The 15106-nt window shown below is 37.3% G+C and overlaps 1 protein-coding gene across 1 annotated transcript in view; it reads right to left on the reverse strand.

Moving 5' to 3' along the window:
- Positions 1-7621: 7621 nt before the first annotated feature.
- HELQ (helicase, POLQ like) overlaps positions 7622-15106 on the reverse strand; it is a 44103-nt gene continuing 36618 nt past the window's right edge. Inside the window, exons 15-18 of the mRNA XM_036764925.1 lie at positions 14388-14561; positions 12386-12499; positions 11330-11464; positions 7622-8699 (exon numbers count right to left, since the gene is read on the reverse strand). Coding sequence (XP_036620820.1) covers positions 8580-8699; positions 11330-11464; positions 12386-12499; positions 14388-14561 — 543 coding nt within the window. The 3' untranslated portion in view covers positions 7622-8579. The remainder of the gene's footprint in view (positions 8700-11329; positions 11465-12385; positions 12500-14387; positions 14562-15106) is intronic.

Below are 15106 nucleotides of genomic sequence, written 5' to 3' on the forward strand. Positions count from 1 at the left end.
TTTTCTTGGCAAAGATACTGAAGTGATTTGCCATTTCCTTCCCCAGCTCATTTTACAGATGAGGAAACTGAGGCATACCAGGTTAAGTGACTTGCCCAAGGTCACACAGCTAGTGACTAAGGCCAGATTTGAACTCAAGCCTTTCTGACTCCAGGCCTGGCATGCTTATTACTGTGCCACCTAGCTGTCCACTGTAAATCCTTGCTTTACTTCTGGATTTGTTAGGAAAAATTCAAGTATATACCCATGGCATATGATGCTTACTTTTAGTTTTTGATACTTGTGATTTTTAAAAGTCTTATTGGTATTTCTATCATTTCCAGAAATACATTAAATAACAATGGGTAGCCTGCCCTTTGCCTATATTTTGTAGGTTTTTATTGTTTTTTTTTTTTTTTTTGCAAAATGAGTCTGTACCTTGTCAAAGGCTTCTTTTTGCATTTATTCAGAGAATCATGTGGTTTGGGATGTTTTGTTTTTAATATGATTAATAACGGTGATTATTTTCCTAATGTTTAACAATCCTTGCAGTCCTGATATAAACCTTTTTTAAAATAAGGTTTTATTGATGTCTTTTGTTCTTCACATTATCAGTTCCCTTTGGTATCTGTCCTGCAGTCTTCAACCAGATAGCCATCTCATTTAACAAAGAGTATTTTTAGATGTAGGGAGAAAAAAACCCAGCATAAGTGATCAATACATGGAAAAAGTCTGAAAATATGTACAAGGTTCAACACTTGTGGACCTGGCCCCTCTTCAAGGGGGTGCGGGGAGTGGAAGTGCTTTCTCATGTCTCTTCTTTCAAGCCCTGCTTCTTGTTTATGACTTTCCAACATTCACTTTGGTTTTGGTATGTGATTATTCTTCGCATTTATACTGCAGTCATTGTGTATGTCGTCTCTCTTGGCTCTGCTTTGCTCAGCACAAGTCCACATAGATCTTCTCATTCTTCTCTGTATTCCTCACTTTCACCATTTCTTATGGTACATATAGATGGACTATAATGTCCCATTATATTCACGTTCCACAATTTGTTTAACCATTCCACAATCAATGGGCATCTGCTTTATTTCCAATTCTTCGCTATCACAAAAGAATCCTGTTAAAAATATTTTGGTAGATTAATATTCTTATTATTGGCCTCTTTGGAATATAAGTAAGGCAATAATAATGATGTAGATGATAATTGTCAACATACCTATGTAGTTCTGTATCGCAAAGTATACAAGACTCTCCATACAGAAGGCAGAAGTAAACCATTCATTCACACACCAGAGAACCAGATCCCATAAGCTATTTCCCCAGCAGTAAAACCTTCCACATACAGTATCACAACCTGAAAACTCGCCATCCCAAAACCTCTCCAACTCCCTGCTGAGGTCTTCCCCAAAACAAACTCACAGTACAGCTAAGTCAGCCTGTTCAGCTCTAACAATCACGAGGGTGGCCAGTAGCAGCCATAACATCCTTCTCTCTCTCAGCATTTCCTGTGACATAACTTCCTTCTCCTGTCAGGAAACTCCTCCCACCATGTAACTTAGGCTTCCTGTGATGTAAGCAGGTTACATGGCCTATTAATGGGTGGGAAAGATCTTCAAATCAAAATTGCTAATACAATGCCTCGTAACAGAATCTCTAGGTAAAAGGGTACAGACATTTTAGTAACTTTATTTGCATGTTCCAAATTGCTTTCCAAAATGGTTGTATTTATTCACAGCTCTACCAACAATGAACCAGTGTGCCTATCTTACTAATTTATTATTGCTGCTAAGTTTATTATTTTTATTGAAGGAAGGTAACAGATGACTAATTAGAAGCCTAGTTTCCTAAAGATTATATTGTCTTTTACTTGCATGTACATCACTCTAATATAAACTGGCTATTGGATCAATTTCCCAAAATGACTATAATGGAATTAATGATCTTGTTTCCTCCTTTAAGGATTCTGTTGCTTTAGCTTGAAATGGAGATAGGCTATGTATTTAGAATGATAGCAATGAAATCAGAGTAAAAGAATTCATCTCTAGAACGTGTTTTATATTCAAGAAATGGGTCAGATTGCTAGTTACTGTCTTGGTCAGGGGTGGGGAACCTGCAGCCTTGAGGCCACATATGGCCTTTTAGGTCCTTGGGTATAACCATTTGACTGAATCCAAGTTTTACAGAACAAATCTTTTTATTAAGGGGATTCATTGTGTGAAGTTTGGATTCAGTCAGAACCACACTTGAGGACTTAGAGGGCCACATGTTCCCCACCCCAGTCTTGGTTCTTGAAGGTAGTTTTTCTTAAATTTTCAGGATTCCTTCTATATACAGCAATCTAAAACAAACTGCAAATGTCATCTTGCAACTGGTTTGGTCCAAAGATGCATTTGACTCTTCCTAGTTGAAAGACTTCATTGTTTTAGATTTAGATAAAGCTGTCTTCTCGATTGATAGCATTTCTAAATAAAATAGGAGTACACAGGATCTATAGACCTTGTATTTTATTTAAAGGAGTGTACTAGATTACTGCTCACATGCCCAAATTCTAAAAAACCACATGAGTACTCACACCCTTTCTTGCTCAACAGACACACCTCCATATGGAGGGGAGGGTGGAATAGAAATACTTGGTAGATACAGTACCAAGCCAAGTGCTGCAACATCCTTATTGAATGTCCTTCCTATGGTATAGCTAAGTAAACTTCCTTTTGTTAACAACCTTGTTGTTACCTACAGTGTCTCATTTCTTTCCAGTGTCAAACCTAGACTGACAGGGTATCAGCCTGAGTCAAGTCCACCCATCATAAGAATAAACTAGCTTATCTTTCAGTCCTGTTTCTCTATTCAAGGAATATACCAGATTTCTAGCGACAATTTTAGGAAGTGAAAGGTTTATATCAGGTTTTTTCCTATTGTTTTCAGGATTCTGCTTAGAGGTCTCATTCCAATATAAACTGGAATGGCTTAGGGGACACTCTGTCAACGTGCTTGGACTGGGTTTATGTCTTGGTTCTAAGGAAAAAGACTTCATAACCTGTGCTTAAAATAAAGCCTTCTTATCATGAGCGATGCAGAACAAATGAGAATAAACTCGTCATTAAATCATGGATTACATTTAAGGAATATGCCACATTTCAAGGTAAATATCTAGATTCCCAAATGTTATGTTACATTTTTCTTGTAGATGTTCCAGTATTCCAATTATTGATGGCCATCTAATATAAACTTGGATCCAATGTACCTGCACAACTCAATTAGGTTTAAGTATTTTGGCTCTTTCATTTTTTTTTAAACAGTTTTATTGATATGTTGTTTTGTTTTTACATTACAAACATTTAAGATGCCTACCACTTTGAGAGGTCTCATCTAACAAAGTAAATCTATTTTTATAAAATTAACAGAAATTTATTGTCTTTTCTCATTCCCATTCCTCACCCCATTGGGGAAATATAACAAATTTCTTGTAATAAATAAGTATAGTCAAACAAAACAAATTATTTTAATGGGTACATTCAAAATATGTCTCATTCTGTATCCTAAATCTGTCATGGATATGTAATGGATAGCATGCTTCATTATTAGTTATCTGCGATCATGAATGGTCATTGTCTTGGTCACAGTTCTCATAGCTTCCAGAGGTATTTTCTCTTAGTATTACTATTGTGTAAATTGTTCCTTTGGTTCTGCTCATTTCATTCTTATAAAGGTCCACAATTAAGTGGCGTTCATTTTAATAATATTGATGTTACAGTTACATAAGTAGTTTTCTAAAGGTTATCTTTTCAGTCTTTAATCAACATTTTTATAACAAATTGGTCTTCAGAACATGTTTCATACTAAATTACTAGACTCATAGTTACATATCTAAGTTCCTCTAAGGTATATTGAGTTTTTCAAGTTGAATTTTCAGGTTCTTAACTTGAGATCTACAGACCTTAATAAGGATCCAAGGGATAGATTTCAGAGGACCTGTGAACTTAAAGGGGAAGACCCTAAATCTTTTTTTTTCCAACAGAACTGGTTTCCTTCATAATCCTATATATTTTATTTTATGCATCTAAAAGAATTATTCTGAAAAGGGACTCCATAGGATTCACGAGACTGCCAAAGGAGTCTATGACACAAAGGTTAAGAACTTCTGCTCTATGTCATATTGGGTTTTATTTGCAGGGTTATCAGGATTGAAATGAAATTCACTCTCCATTTGTTATTGGATCAATGCCCTTATGTAACAGTGTGATGAACATTGTTTTCTAGGAATAATCTTTCATCACTTCAGCATGAAACAAAGCAACCCTATCAATTGAGAACAATAGAACCCAAATGTGAGCAAACTTTTATTTTTAGACCATGCACATTTCTCAATAAATGTATTCAATTTCTAATTGTATATCTAGGTCTTTCTATGAAATAATGGGTTTCTCTTGTTCGGTTTTCAGGACTTCCATTATAGTCAATTATCTGACAAGAACTGAAACTGTCCCCTGGATACTGGATCAATGTTCTTATAAACATCTATTGGATTTAAATAACTTTGTTCCCTAGAACAATTTCATTGTCTTAGCTTGAAGTAGAGCTATCCCATCAACTGAGAACAATTTAAACCAAATGGGAGTCAACTGTTTTATTGTTAGAGCATGTATTCCACCTAAAGCAATATGAGCTTTTTTTTAGGTAAGGTTCCTCAAATTTATATTTGTTTTTCTGCAGGGTTTTCAGGATTCCCACTGAAGGCAGAATTTGAACATCAACTGGTGCTCTAAAGTGGACATTATCAATGTCCTTTTATGACTGAGTTGTATTTAAGTGCATCAGTATCTACAGCAAGATTTCACTGCTTCAACCTGAATTACAGCTATCACTTGAGAGCAATGTTTTCACTCTTTATGTTCTGACAGCCTACTAAATATTAAATCTCTCTCTAGAGGAAAACTATGTAGTTCTTTTGTGTTTAACTTTGCTGGTGCACTAATGTAGATCCTAGGGTTCCACGGTATTCCAAGAGATTTAGGGGCACAGCCGACTCACCAGCTGGTGTTGGTGCGGTGTGAGAGTTATATGACGGTGAGAAGTCAGTGATGAATACTCAGATTGGAACATGCTGAATTTGAAGTGGTGGAAAACATCTAGGTTAAAGAAGACAGATGAAAAATGGGTCTAGAGATCAGAGGAGGGGTTGGAAGGACTTAAGTAGATAATGAACATAAGCTGTACAAAGGTAATAATTGAAACCACAGTGTGATGAGAACACCATTTGTTAGGGTCCTACTGTGTAGGCTAGGCTAGCTTTTCCTAAGGTCTTATGCCACAAAGGTTAGGCTTGAGAGGTACTAAAACTCTCCCTCAAGGCTTGATTGAATAAAATGAATGACTTAAGTTCCTGATATTGCTTCCTGGTTTCCTGAGTACTTAAGGCTTTTGACCATGGACCATTTTGAATATGGACAAGATTAGAAGCCATGTTCAGATGAAGCAACATGGCAACCTCAGTGCATATTCTTTCTTGTTATGACTAGGGAAATCTTTTGTTAACTGTTTAATGACTTATGAATGTCTCATTTTATTCTAATATCACACCTAACTTACTGGAGGATCAGCTTGAATCAGATCTAGCTCATGAACATGGTATTAGATGAAATTTACAAGGGAAATAAATGTATTGACAAAAAGACAAGAACAGGAACTTGGAAGGATATCTACACTTTGGAGACAAGGAGATAAGCAAGAAAAGGAAATTAAGATGCTATCAGGAAGATGGGAGAGAGTCAGAGTTGTGTTACAGAATTCAAGAAAGGAGAAGAGGAGGAGGATTAAATTACAATGGATTGGGTCATTAGGATGATTTCTGAGTCACTGCTGACCTTGGTCATTCAGTCCATAAACATTAAGTGCCTACTAGGTGCCAAGCACTGTGATAAGTGTTAGGAATAAAAAAAAGAGGAAAAACAAAGCCCTTGCCCTTAAAAAGCTCACAATTAGTGGGGAAGACAACAAGCAAACAAGTATGTACAAACAAGCTATATGCAGGTTAAATGGGAAGCAATTAAGATAGCAGGGAAAGGTCTCCTATAGAAGATGAGAATTTAGGTGGGACTTAAAGAAAGCCATGGAAGCCAGAAGATAGAGATGAGGAAGGAGAGCATTCTAGGCATGGAGGACAGCCAGAGAAAATGCCTACAACTGAGATATGTAGTGTTGTGTTTATGGAACAGCCAGGAGGCCACTGTCACTGTATCAGAGTGAAAGGGAGTAAGGTAGAAGACTAGAAAGGCAGGAGGGGGCTAGGTTATGAAGGGCTTTGAATGACAAATAGAGGACTTTGTGTTTGATCTTGAAGGTGATGGAACCAGAGTTAAGATACAGAATTTACTGAGGCGGAGGTAGGAAGGAGCCGGGAATGATATGGCCAGACCTGCATCTTAGGAAAATCTCTTTGTTGGATGAATGAAGGCCAGAATAGAGTGGGGAAAAATTTGAGGCAGGCCAACCCACCAACAGGCTATTGCAATAGTCTAAGCATGAAGTGATGAGGACCTGCATCAAAGTGGTGACAGTGTCAGAGGGCAGAAGGGGACATATTTGAGAGATGTCTCAAAGGTGAAATTGGCTTTGGCAACAGATTGGATATGGGGAGTGAGAGGTGGCGAAGAAACCAGGATGGCTCCCAAGTTGTGAATGCCTGAGGGACGAGGAGTATGGCGTTATCCTCGTCAGTAGTAGGAAAGGTAAGAGGAGCAAGGGAGAGTTTAGTAGGAAAGAGAATGAGTTCAGTTTTGGACATTTTGAGTTTAAGCTATCTATAGAACAACCAGTCTGAGATATCTGATAGGCAGCTGGAGATGGAAGACTGGAGGTCAGCAGAGTCTGGGGCAGGAAAAGTAGATTTGAAAATTATCAGCATATGAACAAGTTGTGGTATATGAATGTAATGGAATACTATTATGCTATAAGAAATGATGAGCAGATTGACTTCAGAAAACCTGGAAAAACTTACATGAACTGGTGCTGAGTGAAGTGAGCAGAACCGGGAGAACATTGCATACAGTAACAGCCAAGTTGTGTGATGACTGACTTTGACAGACTTCTCTCTTCTTAGCAATGCGAGGATCTAAGACAACTCCAAATGACTCAAGATGGAAAATGCTATCCACATCCAGAGAGGAATGTGGGAGTCTGAACACACATTGAAACATATTATTGGCTTTTTTTTTTGTTTCTTCTTTCTTGTGGTTTCTTCCATTGGTTCTAATTCTTCTTTACATATTATATGCCCTTGGGGAGGGCGAAGGAGAGAGATAGGGAGAAAATCTGGAACTCAAAATCTAACAACTTAAAATCTTATGGAAGTGAATGTTGAAAACTAAAAAAAAAAAGGCAGAAAAAAATCATCAGCATAGAGATGGTAATTAAATCCAAGGAGGCTGATGAGATCATCAAATAAAGTACTGTAAAGGGAAGAGAAGAGGGCCCAGAACTGAACTTGGTGGAACACCTACAGTTAGAGGGTGTGAGCTGCATGAGAATATAGTGAAGGAGACTGAAGAATGGTCAAACAGGCAGAGAACAGAGAGGAGAGTAGTAAGGAGGAGACAGTAATTGATAATGATAATAGCTAAGATTTATATAGTGTTTATTATGTGCCAAGCACTTTACAATTTTTTCTGATTTAGTCCTTATAACAACCTTAGGAAGGATGGGCCATAAAATTCCAATGTGAAACAAAAGCCACTGAGACCAAGCTCCAGCATATTCAATTTATTAGGGATAGTGGTGGTCCCTAATTAATTGGGTCCAAGATCTTCCTTATGACAATCAGGGACCCCTCCCCTTTGGTGCTATCTACTTTTATACACTTGGAAGAGCACTAAAAATAGGAAGCTAATGGAGATAACAAAGGCATACATACATATAATTTCATTACCAAAAGTGCTTCATTGGGGGATTTACTCTTCATCAGGGAAGAGATGTCATTTCACTACGTATTAAAGGATGATGTGCAGACAATATTCCAGATACAGGAAACTGGTCTGAGCAAAGATGAAAAAATTGAAAAACACAGGCCATGACAGTTCACTCAGTTTGGCCAAAATGTAGGGTAGGTATAGAATAATATTAACTGATACTCTCCCACTATAGGAGACTAGGCTAGTTTAGGATTACGTAGTTTAGGATCAGATTATAGGAAGCTCTGAGTAAGAAAGGGGTAGGTCTTTTATTTGGTAAGAAAAAAGGGGTCATGGAGGCATTTGACCAGTGGAAGTGATGACCAGATGTCATGTTTAAGAAGATTATTCTGGAGCAATGTGTTGGATGCACAAGAAGGAGCAAAGACTGGGGGGCAGGAAGGTGAGTTTGTGGCTATTACAATAATACAGATGAGAGGTATATTCAAATGAAAATCACATTTGAATAAGGAGTAATAAAATATATATTTTAATACCACACACATTTATTAAAAAAATAAATTAGTGGGGAATGTCACTGGTTGAGTTCATGGTTCTTAGGATGGGGCTATGGTCCCAGGAACACCACAATGTTATTGGGTAAGTTCATGGTTCTTAGGATCGGGCTACAGTCCCAGGAACATCATAATGTCATTGGGTGAGTTCATGGCTCTTGGAGGAAGGGGCAATGGTCCCAGGAATATCAGGTGGCGGCCTCAGCAGCTCTTCTACTTCTTCTTTTAGAGCTTCTGCTTTTTCACTTAATAGCATCTACAACAGAAAATCCACATGTGGAGAAGAAAAAATGCTCATCTTTTTTGACATATTAATTTCAGCATTTTAAACACAATCTTTTACAAAAACTTTAATTCTCTGAAAGATGATGAAAATAGTAATTCAGACACTGAAATGGATTTCAAGATTAAGAAAATAGCAATTAAAAATAAATGGATACAGTTAGTTAAGCTGAAGCATTTAGCTGAAGTCATTTAGCAAATCATGCTATTTACTTTATCAAAAGTACATAAAGCTTTAATAGGCACAAATAATTATTTATTGAAGAATTTTCTAATTAAAAATAACTTTATCTGTCACACCTAAGGAGATTTTACAAAAATTTCAAGTAACTTTTGAAGGTTGGATCACAGCAAAAGAGAGGCATAGCTGGCACAGTCAGCCACAGAATCAGAGATTTAGAGTTGAAACAGACCTCAAACATCCACCAGTGCAACCTTTTTATTTTACCAATGGGGAAATGGAGGTCTGGAGATGGGCAGTTACTTGCTCAAAACCAACAGTTAGCTGCAAAGATATTAATATCTAGAGCCCATAGTCAAAATTCACCACTGATCTATAACACAGGCCTCTGTGTACCTTAGTCTTTCCAAAAGCAAATTTCTAAAGAGTTTAGGAAAAAAAGGTATGATCCAATAGCAAAAAGCTCAAGAAGGTGGCTCCAAAATAAAATTATAATGAATTATGTATGTTCAAAGGAAACTATGCAGCTACTTAGAGGATTTGGATGAACTTGAATTACTGAAAGATAAAAGAACACTTAAAACCAGAGGCCAAGAATAGAGGGTTACAATCCTATAGAAATGGTTTCAGAAAAAGCAAATCCCAGAATGAGCTGAACTTGTGCAATCTGATAAGTACAACAAATTTCAAGCTATGTTTGCAACGTAGACCTAGAAAGGGGAAAAGCACACTGCTTGAGGAAGATGGGTAGATGTTGAAAAGAATCACAGAAAAAAGAGCAAAATTTTCAATTTTTCTTTATTTTTTTCTTCTTCAAGGGCATTATCTTTAAAATGAAAAGGGTAGAACAATCACATTTAAGAGAAAATTAAATCTCATATGAGGAAAGGTAAGAAACAGTTGCTTTAAAGAGATTTAAGTCTTCAGACACAGATAAATTTCAAGTGTGAAACTACAAAGCTGAAACAACTTACAAAAATGATTATGGAACCATTTGGGTAGTGTTTAAGAAACTATGAAAATGAGATACATGCTTTAAGACCTGAGATGGACAAATGTTTATAGATATTAGTATATCCTAATTTTAGCAAGACTATCTCACAAGAGGTAGTATGGAGTCACTGCTCGACAGACAGAATTGGCTCAAGAAGATCTGGATTCAAGTCTCACCTCTGGCTGAATGACCCATTTAAACTGAGTATTGCAGGCAACTCTTTCATATTATAAAATGGAGTTCTCTAAACCAGTGAAATCATAGTTCTAGCCCTTATCTCTATATCTCATGATTTCCCCAATGATAAGATGTGAGATGAAAAAAAGTTCAGTTAGTGGGATCATAACCATTTAGATGACAAAATCATACCCAAACTAAATTAAAATAACTGTACTCAAATTAAATTACTTAAAATTAAATTAGAAAAAAAGTCTCTAGTGAGGCAATACGGGGGTCTTTACTTATTTGACATTTTTATCATTGACTTGGATGAAAAAATTGATAGCACTCTCATCATAACTGTAGATGACGTAAAGGAAAGGACAGCTAAAAAACAATTTTTGACAGGTTAGAACAATGGGATTAAACAGACAAGATGAAGTTTAGCAGGAATAAATGTAAAGTCCTATATTTAGGTTCAAAAATTCAATAATACAAATAATAGTTAAGATAGATCTGCCATATGAAAAACTCCTGGAAATTTTAGTTGGCAGAAGATCAACATGAATCAAAAAAGGGCTGTGAAAACAAACCAAAACCAAAAAGCCCCCAACAACATTAAAATCACAGGCTGGGTTAGACATAAAGTAAAACCAATGAGGCAGCAGGTAGTAGCCCACCGTACTCTCCCCTTGTCAGGCAATTGAGTCCTCTGGTAACGTCTGAGCTCCAACCACATCAACAGGAGCAATGACGAAACTGAACACCTCTAGAAATGGGCAAACAGGGTGGTAAACAGACTTGAAACCATGTCTTGTAGAGAATGGTCAAAACAACTGGTGATGTGTGCTCTAGGAGAGAAAAAACCTAGCTGCTACATTCAGAAGCTGAGGGGTTTAACACCGGGAAGAAGAGCTGCACCGTTCTGGAGAGCTCCAGAAGGCACGGTGTACAAAAATGAAGTGGGCTCTTCTATCAGGATGTAAGCTTCTTGTGTTTAAGCAGAGGATGAATCAGAGACATCAACACTAAGCGGAAAGTTGATGTGGATGAGCTTGTAAAGTGTCTTCTAATTTTAAAATTCTATTATTCTCTGAAAAAAATGTTTAAAAAAATAAATTCCTCACTCTATTTCTTCAGCAAGGGTTCCATAGGAACAGTGGCTATCCTGAGACATAAACACGAACATAAAATACCAAATAATGATGACTAAAATATGACCTAACAATTTAAGTTATATTTGGGAAAAAAAATACGAAATTTTGCTCACCTTTGCTGATGAAACAATTTTGTTAGCCTGACGTCGTGATAAATGATTAATGGTTCTTATCAGCACTTCAGGGTCTGCATTAGCTAAATGTGCAACAGTTTTGTAATCCGCATCATATAACTGTTTTGCTCTGGACTGCAAAAATATTATAAAAATCATTAAAATCGTAATTTAAATTTAGTGAAAAGTCAAATATGTTAGCACAGGACAATTTTTCAGCAAAGAAATTTGATATACAAATTAAAAAAAAAACTAAGACAGTAAATACAAAAAGACAAGGCGCAAGCACTTGGGGGAATCTTATTTTAAAGTGAATTTGGACTGTTTGATTCCAATTAGCTTTACATTCAGTTTATGACAACTGATTTAGATCTGGAATGGGAGACACATTAAAATATTCAGATGAGAAGTCTATTTACATGTCCCCAAGCACAACTTCGCAATCTGAATATTAAAAATACTCAAATCAACTACAAAGGACCTATGAAGGAAGATGCTATCCATCTTCCAGGGAAAGAAATGATTAAAAGAAGTATGCATAGAATGGTTTTGCATGTGTGTACACACACACACACACACACACACCTGTGTCAAACTTCGGCCTTCTCAAGTGAGGGGGAGGGAGGGGGGAGACAGTTCAGAACTTAAAATGTAACAAAAATAAATAAAATTAAATTTCTAAAAATATACACAAATTTTAGTGAGGGATTCTGAAGTAAGAGTACCCATAAAATTGGACTTTTGTATCAGAGTGGTAGTTATATGGAAAGGGAAGAGAGACTATCCATACATATAAGGGATCACTGTTCCTATTCTTCTAAGGATAGTTTCTCACCACAGCTACCCCCAGACTAATATAGAGCTCCTGGGAGGCTACTCGTGAAGTGACAATTTTACCTGAGGGAGTCCCCTACCCAGCCTCACCTCCCAAACAGCCTTACACAAGAGGCCAAAGTTACTTGCCTTGTGATAAGACTTCACCGAACACCCAAGACTAATGTATGTGCTGTGTCTCGCATGAGATGGCCTGGACTGGGAAACTAAGTTGCCACTGACCTCTAAAACTCCAGCTACTTCCATGAGAGGGACCAGATCTGCCTTCACACAGTAAGACAGCTTTTTGGTAAGCTCTGTCAAGAGGGCCCTATAAACCCAAAACTCCTCTAGCTCCTGCAGAAAAACAAAGTGAAGAAAATTTCAGTAATGAAAATTTTAGGTTAAAAATTTCAAATTTCAGGTTGCATGGTCTAGGTTGTCTCATGAATGATCATTAAACCAGGGATAATGGCATACCTCAGGAATCTTTATGAATGAATTCCCTAAACCAAAAAATTTCTGAGAATCTGGGGATCCTGAAGGAGGGCTTGGTTTGGGCAAAAAGGAAGGAGATATAAACTAAAATAACTTCATAAAAGTTATGCTTAAATTATATAGAAATGTAAGAAGTTTTTAAAACTTTGCTTTCCATATTTTGATACATTGGAGATCCATGATTTCCAAGTTCAGGGTCATAATATGATCTGGGGCAGCTAACTGGTACAGTGGGTAAGAGTCTTGGACTTAGAGTCAGGAAGACCTGAATTCCAATCTGGCCTCAGTCATTTACTGTGCGACCCTGGGCAAGTCAATGCCTGTGCCACCTTGCCACCTACCACCATTATCCCATAGAGAATCCAGCCCAAGTGCCAGGGGTCTGTTCTCCGCCTCTCAACACTCTGTGGGTATCTTTGAAATTTGTGGGTCGTTCATTTCTTATTCCTTACTTTCACTAAAAGTACTTCCTTGTTTTTTTTTTTAAAAGATAGATGCTCCCCCCTACCCATTCTCCTTCTTCCTCTCTTTCCCTTCTCTCCATCTCCTCCCTTCCCCTTTTATCTCTGGGCAAAAGATGGACTTTTGTGTAAAGAAGCAGCTTGGGGACCCAGAACTGTCTATGCAGCTCCTCAAATGCAGCCCTGCAAAATCCCCTTCTCCTGTTCAACTCTGAATCCAGCTCACTGTTCTCCTGTTGTACCCGCCCAAGATACATGTGCTGACGACATAAGAAACTCACTGTGTGGCCCATCCAACTACAAGCCATAATCTGTTCAACACACATTCTTTCAGCGTTTGGATCGAAATTTCAAGCTCTAATTTACACACATGAAGCCCATCATGTCACCCAGATGTTTATATGACAGCATGTATTCTTTATCCACTTGGGTTTACCAGGGGTTAATGCCTGTGGACCTCCCTCCTGAGACCCTGCAGTGTTTGGCTCACTGAGATTCACAACGTAATCTGAAAATATGAACATCTAGAAAACCTCATTTTATGAGTCTCAAACCCTCTCTGGGTTTCAAGTTCTTCATCTGCAAAATGAGGGAGTTAGTTGGGCTGGGTGATACATAAGGTCACACCTATCGCTAAATCTATAATCCTAAATCCTCAATCAAACTTATTATTTTTCTAGTAAATCTCCTTGTTGTTTCAGTTTTCCTGCCTTCTGCACTATAATCCAGGACTGAAACCTTTATATGAATTTTTGATTCATCTTTCTTACCTCCCTTATCCAATCATTATCAAGTCATGATAATTCCATCTAAGCTAGGTTGCTTATCTCCTTCTACCCTTACCTATTCTGAATGCCAACACCCTAGAAAAGGCTTTCATTACCACCAGTCTAGACTATTCCAATACTATTTTAAATGAAGCTTCCTCTTTCTATGCTGCTTCCTTTTTTCTCTTCCCCAATCAAGTAAAACAAGAAAACAAGGTGGCATTACATATTATTTGTTAAACGTGTAATTATCTCAAGAGGCGGCATGGCACAGTGAAGCACACCTTAGAATCAGGAAGACCTGGAGTCAAGTCCCAACTTTAACATCTATTGGATGTATGACCCTGGGAAAGGTACTTAACCTCCTAGTACTCCAGGCAATTCTCTAATCCTGTAACTATACAAGAGCTACCAATTTGCACTGGCAGAGGGAGTATCCACACTGGAAATTCCACATGCAATAAAATCACAGGCATAGAATATCATCATCATCATCATAATAATAATAATGATAATCACCTCACAGAAGTGTAGCACACAAGAGCAGAATGAGGCTGCTCCACTTAAAAGGGTTTGTACATATCCTCGAGACATATTAAATTTTTCTGATACACTCCAGACATTGGTCTCTTTAAGCAATGCGTAAAGAACAAAGGAGAGATAGAACCTGTTGACAATGTCCTTGTCTACATCCTGGAAAGACATTTAAAATGACAGTATGCCATTTACTGAATCAGTAATAACATGCCACTTGAATTAGACATATGTAGTTATATTCAAGGTTGTAAAAGGAAATGGTTATTTATTCAAGATGAATTATAAAAGACTACAATACAGCATATTCCCCACCCTCTCAAGTTGACCAGACTTGGTGATGATCAGTAGATTCTTTCACTTTGTCTTCTGTTTCTAACAGATCTGAGCAGTTTTCTGTTATAATTTTTTAAAAATACTATTTTCACAACTTTGAGGTACCACCTCACACCTATCAGATTGGCTAATATGACAAAAAAGGAAAATGACAGATGTTGGAGGCCATGTGGGAAAACTGGGACACTAATGCACTACTGGTGGAATTGTGAACTGATCCAACCATTCTGGACAGCAATTTGGAACTATGCCCAAAGGGCTATAAAACTGTGCATACCATCTGATCCAGCAATACCAGAGCTAGGTCTATATCCCAAAGACATTGGAAATAGGGAAAAAGACCCAATTATACAAAAAAATTTATAGCA

This window comes from Trichosurus vulpecula, chromosome 6, assembly GCF_011100635.1.
Source record: "Trichosurus vulpecula isolate mTriVul1 chromosome 6, mTriVul1.pri, whole genome shotgun sequence".
In the NCBI taxonomy this organism is placed as follows: Eukaryota; Metazoa; Chordata; class Mammalia; order Diprotodontia; family Phalangeridae; genus Trichosurus; species Trichosurus vulpecula.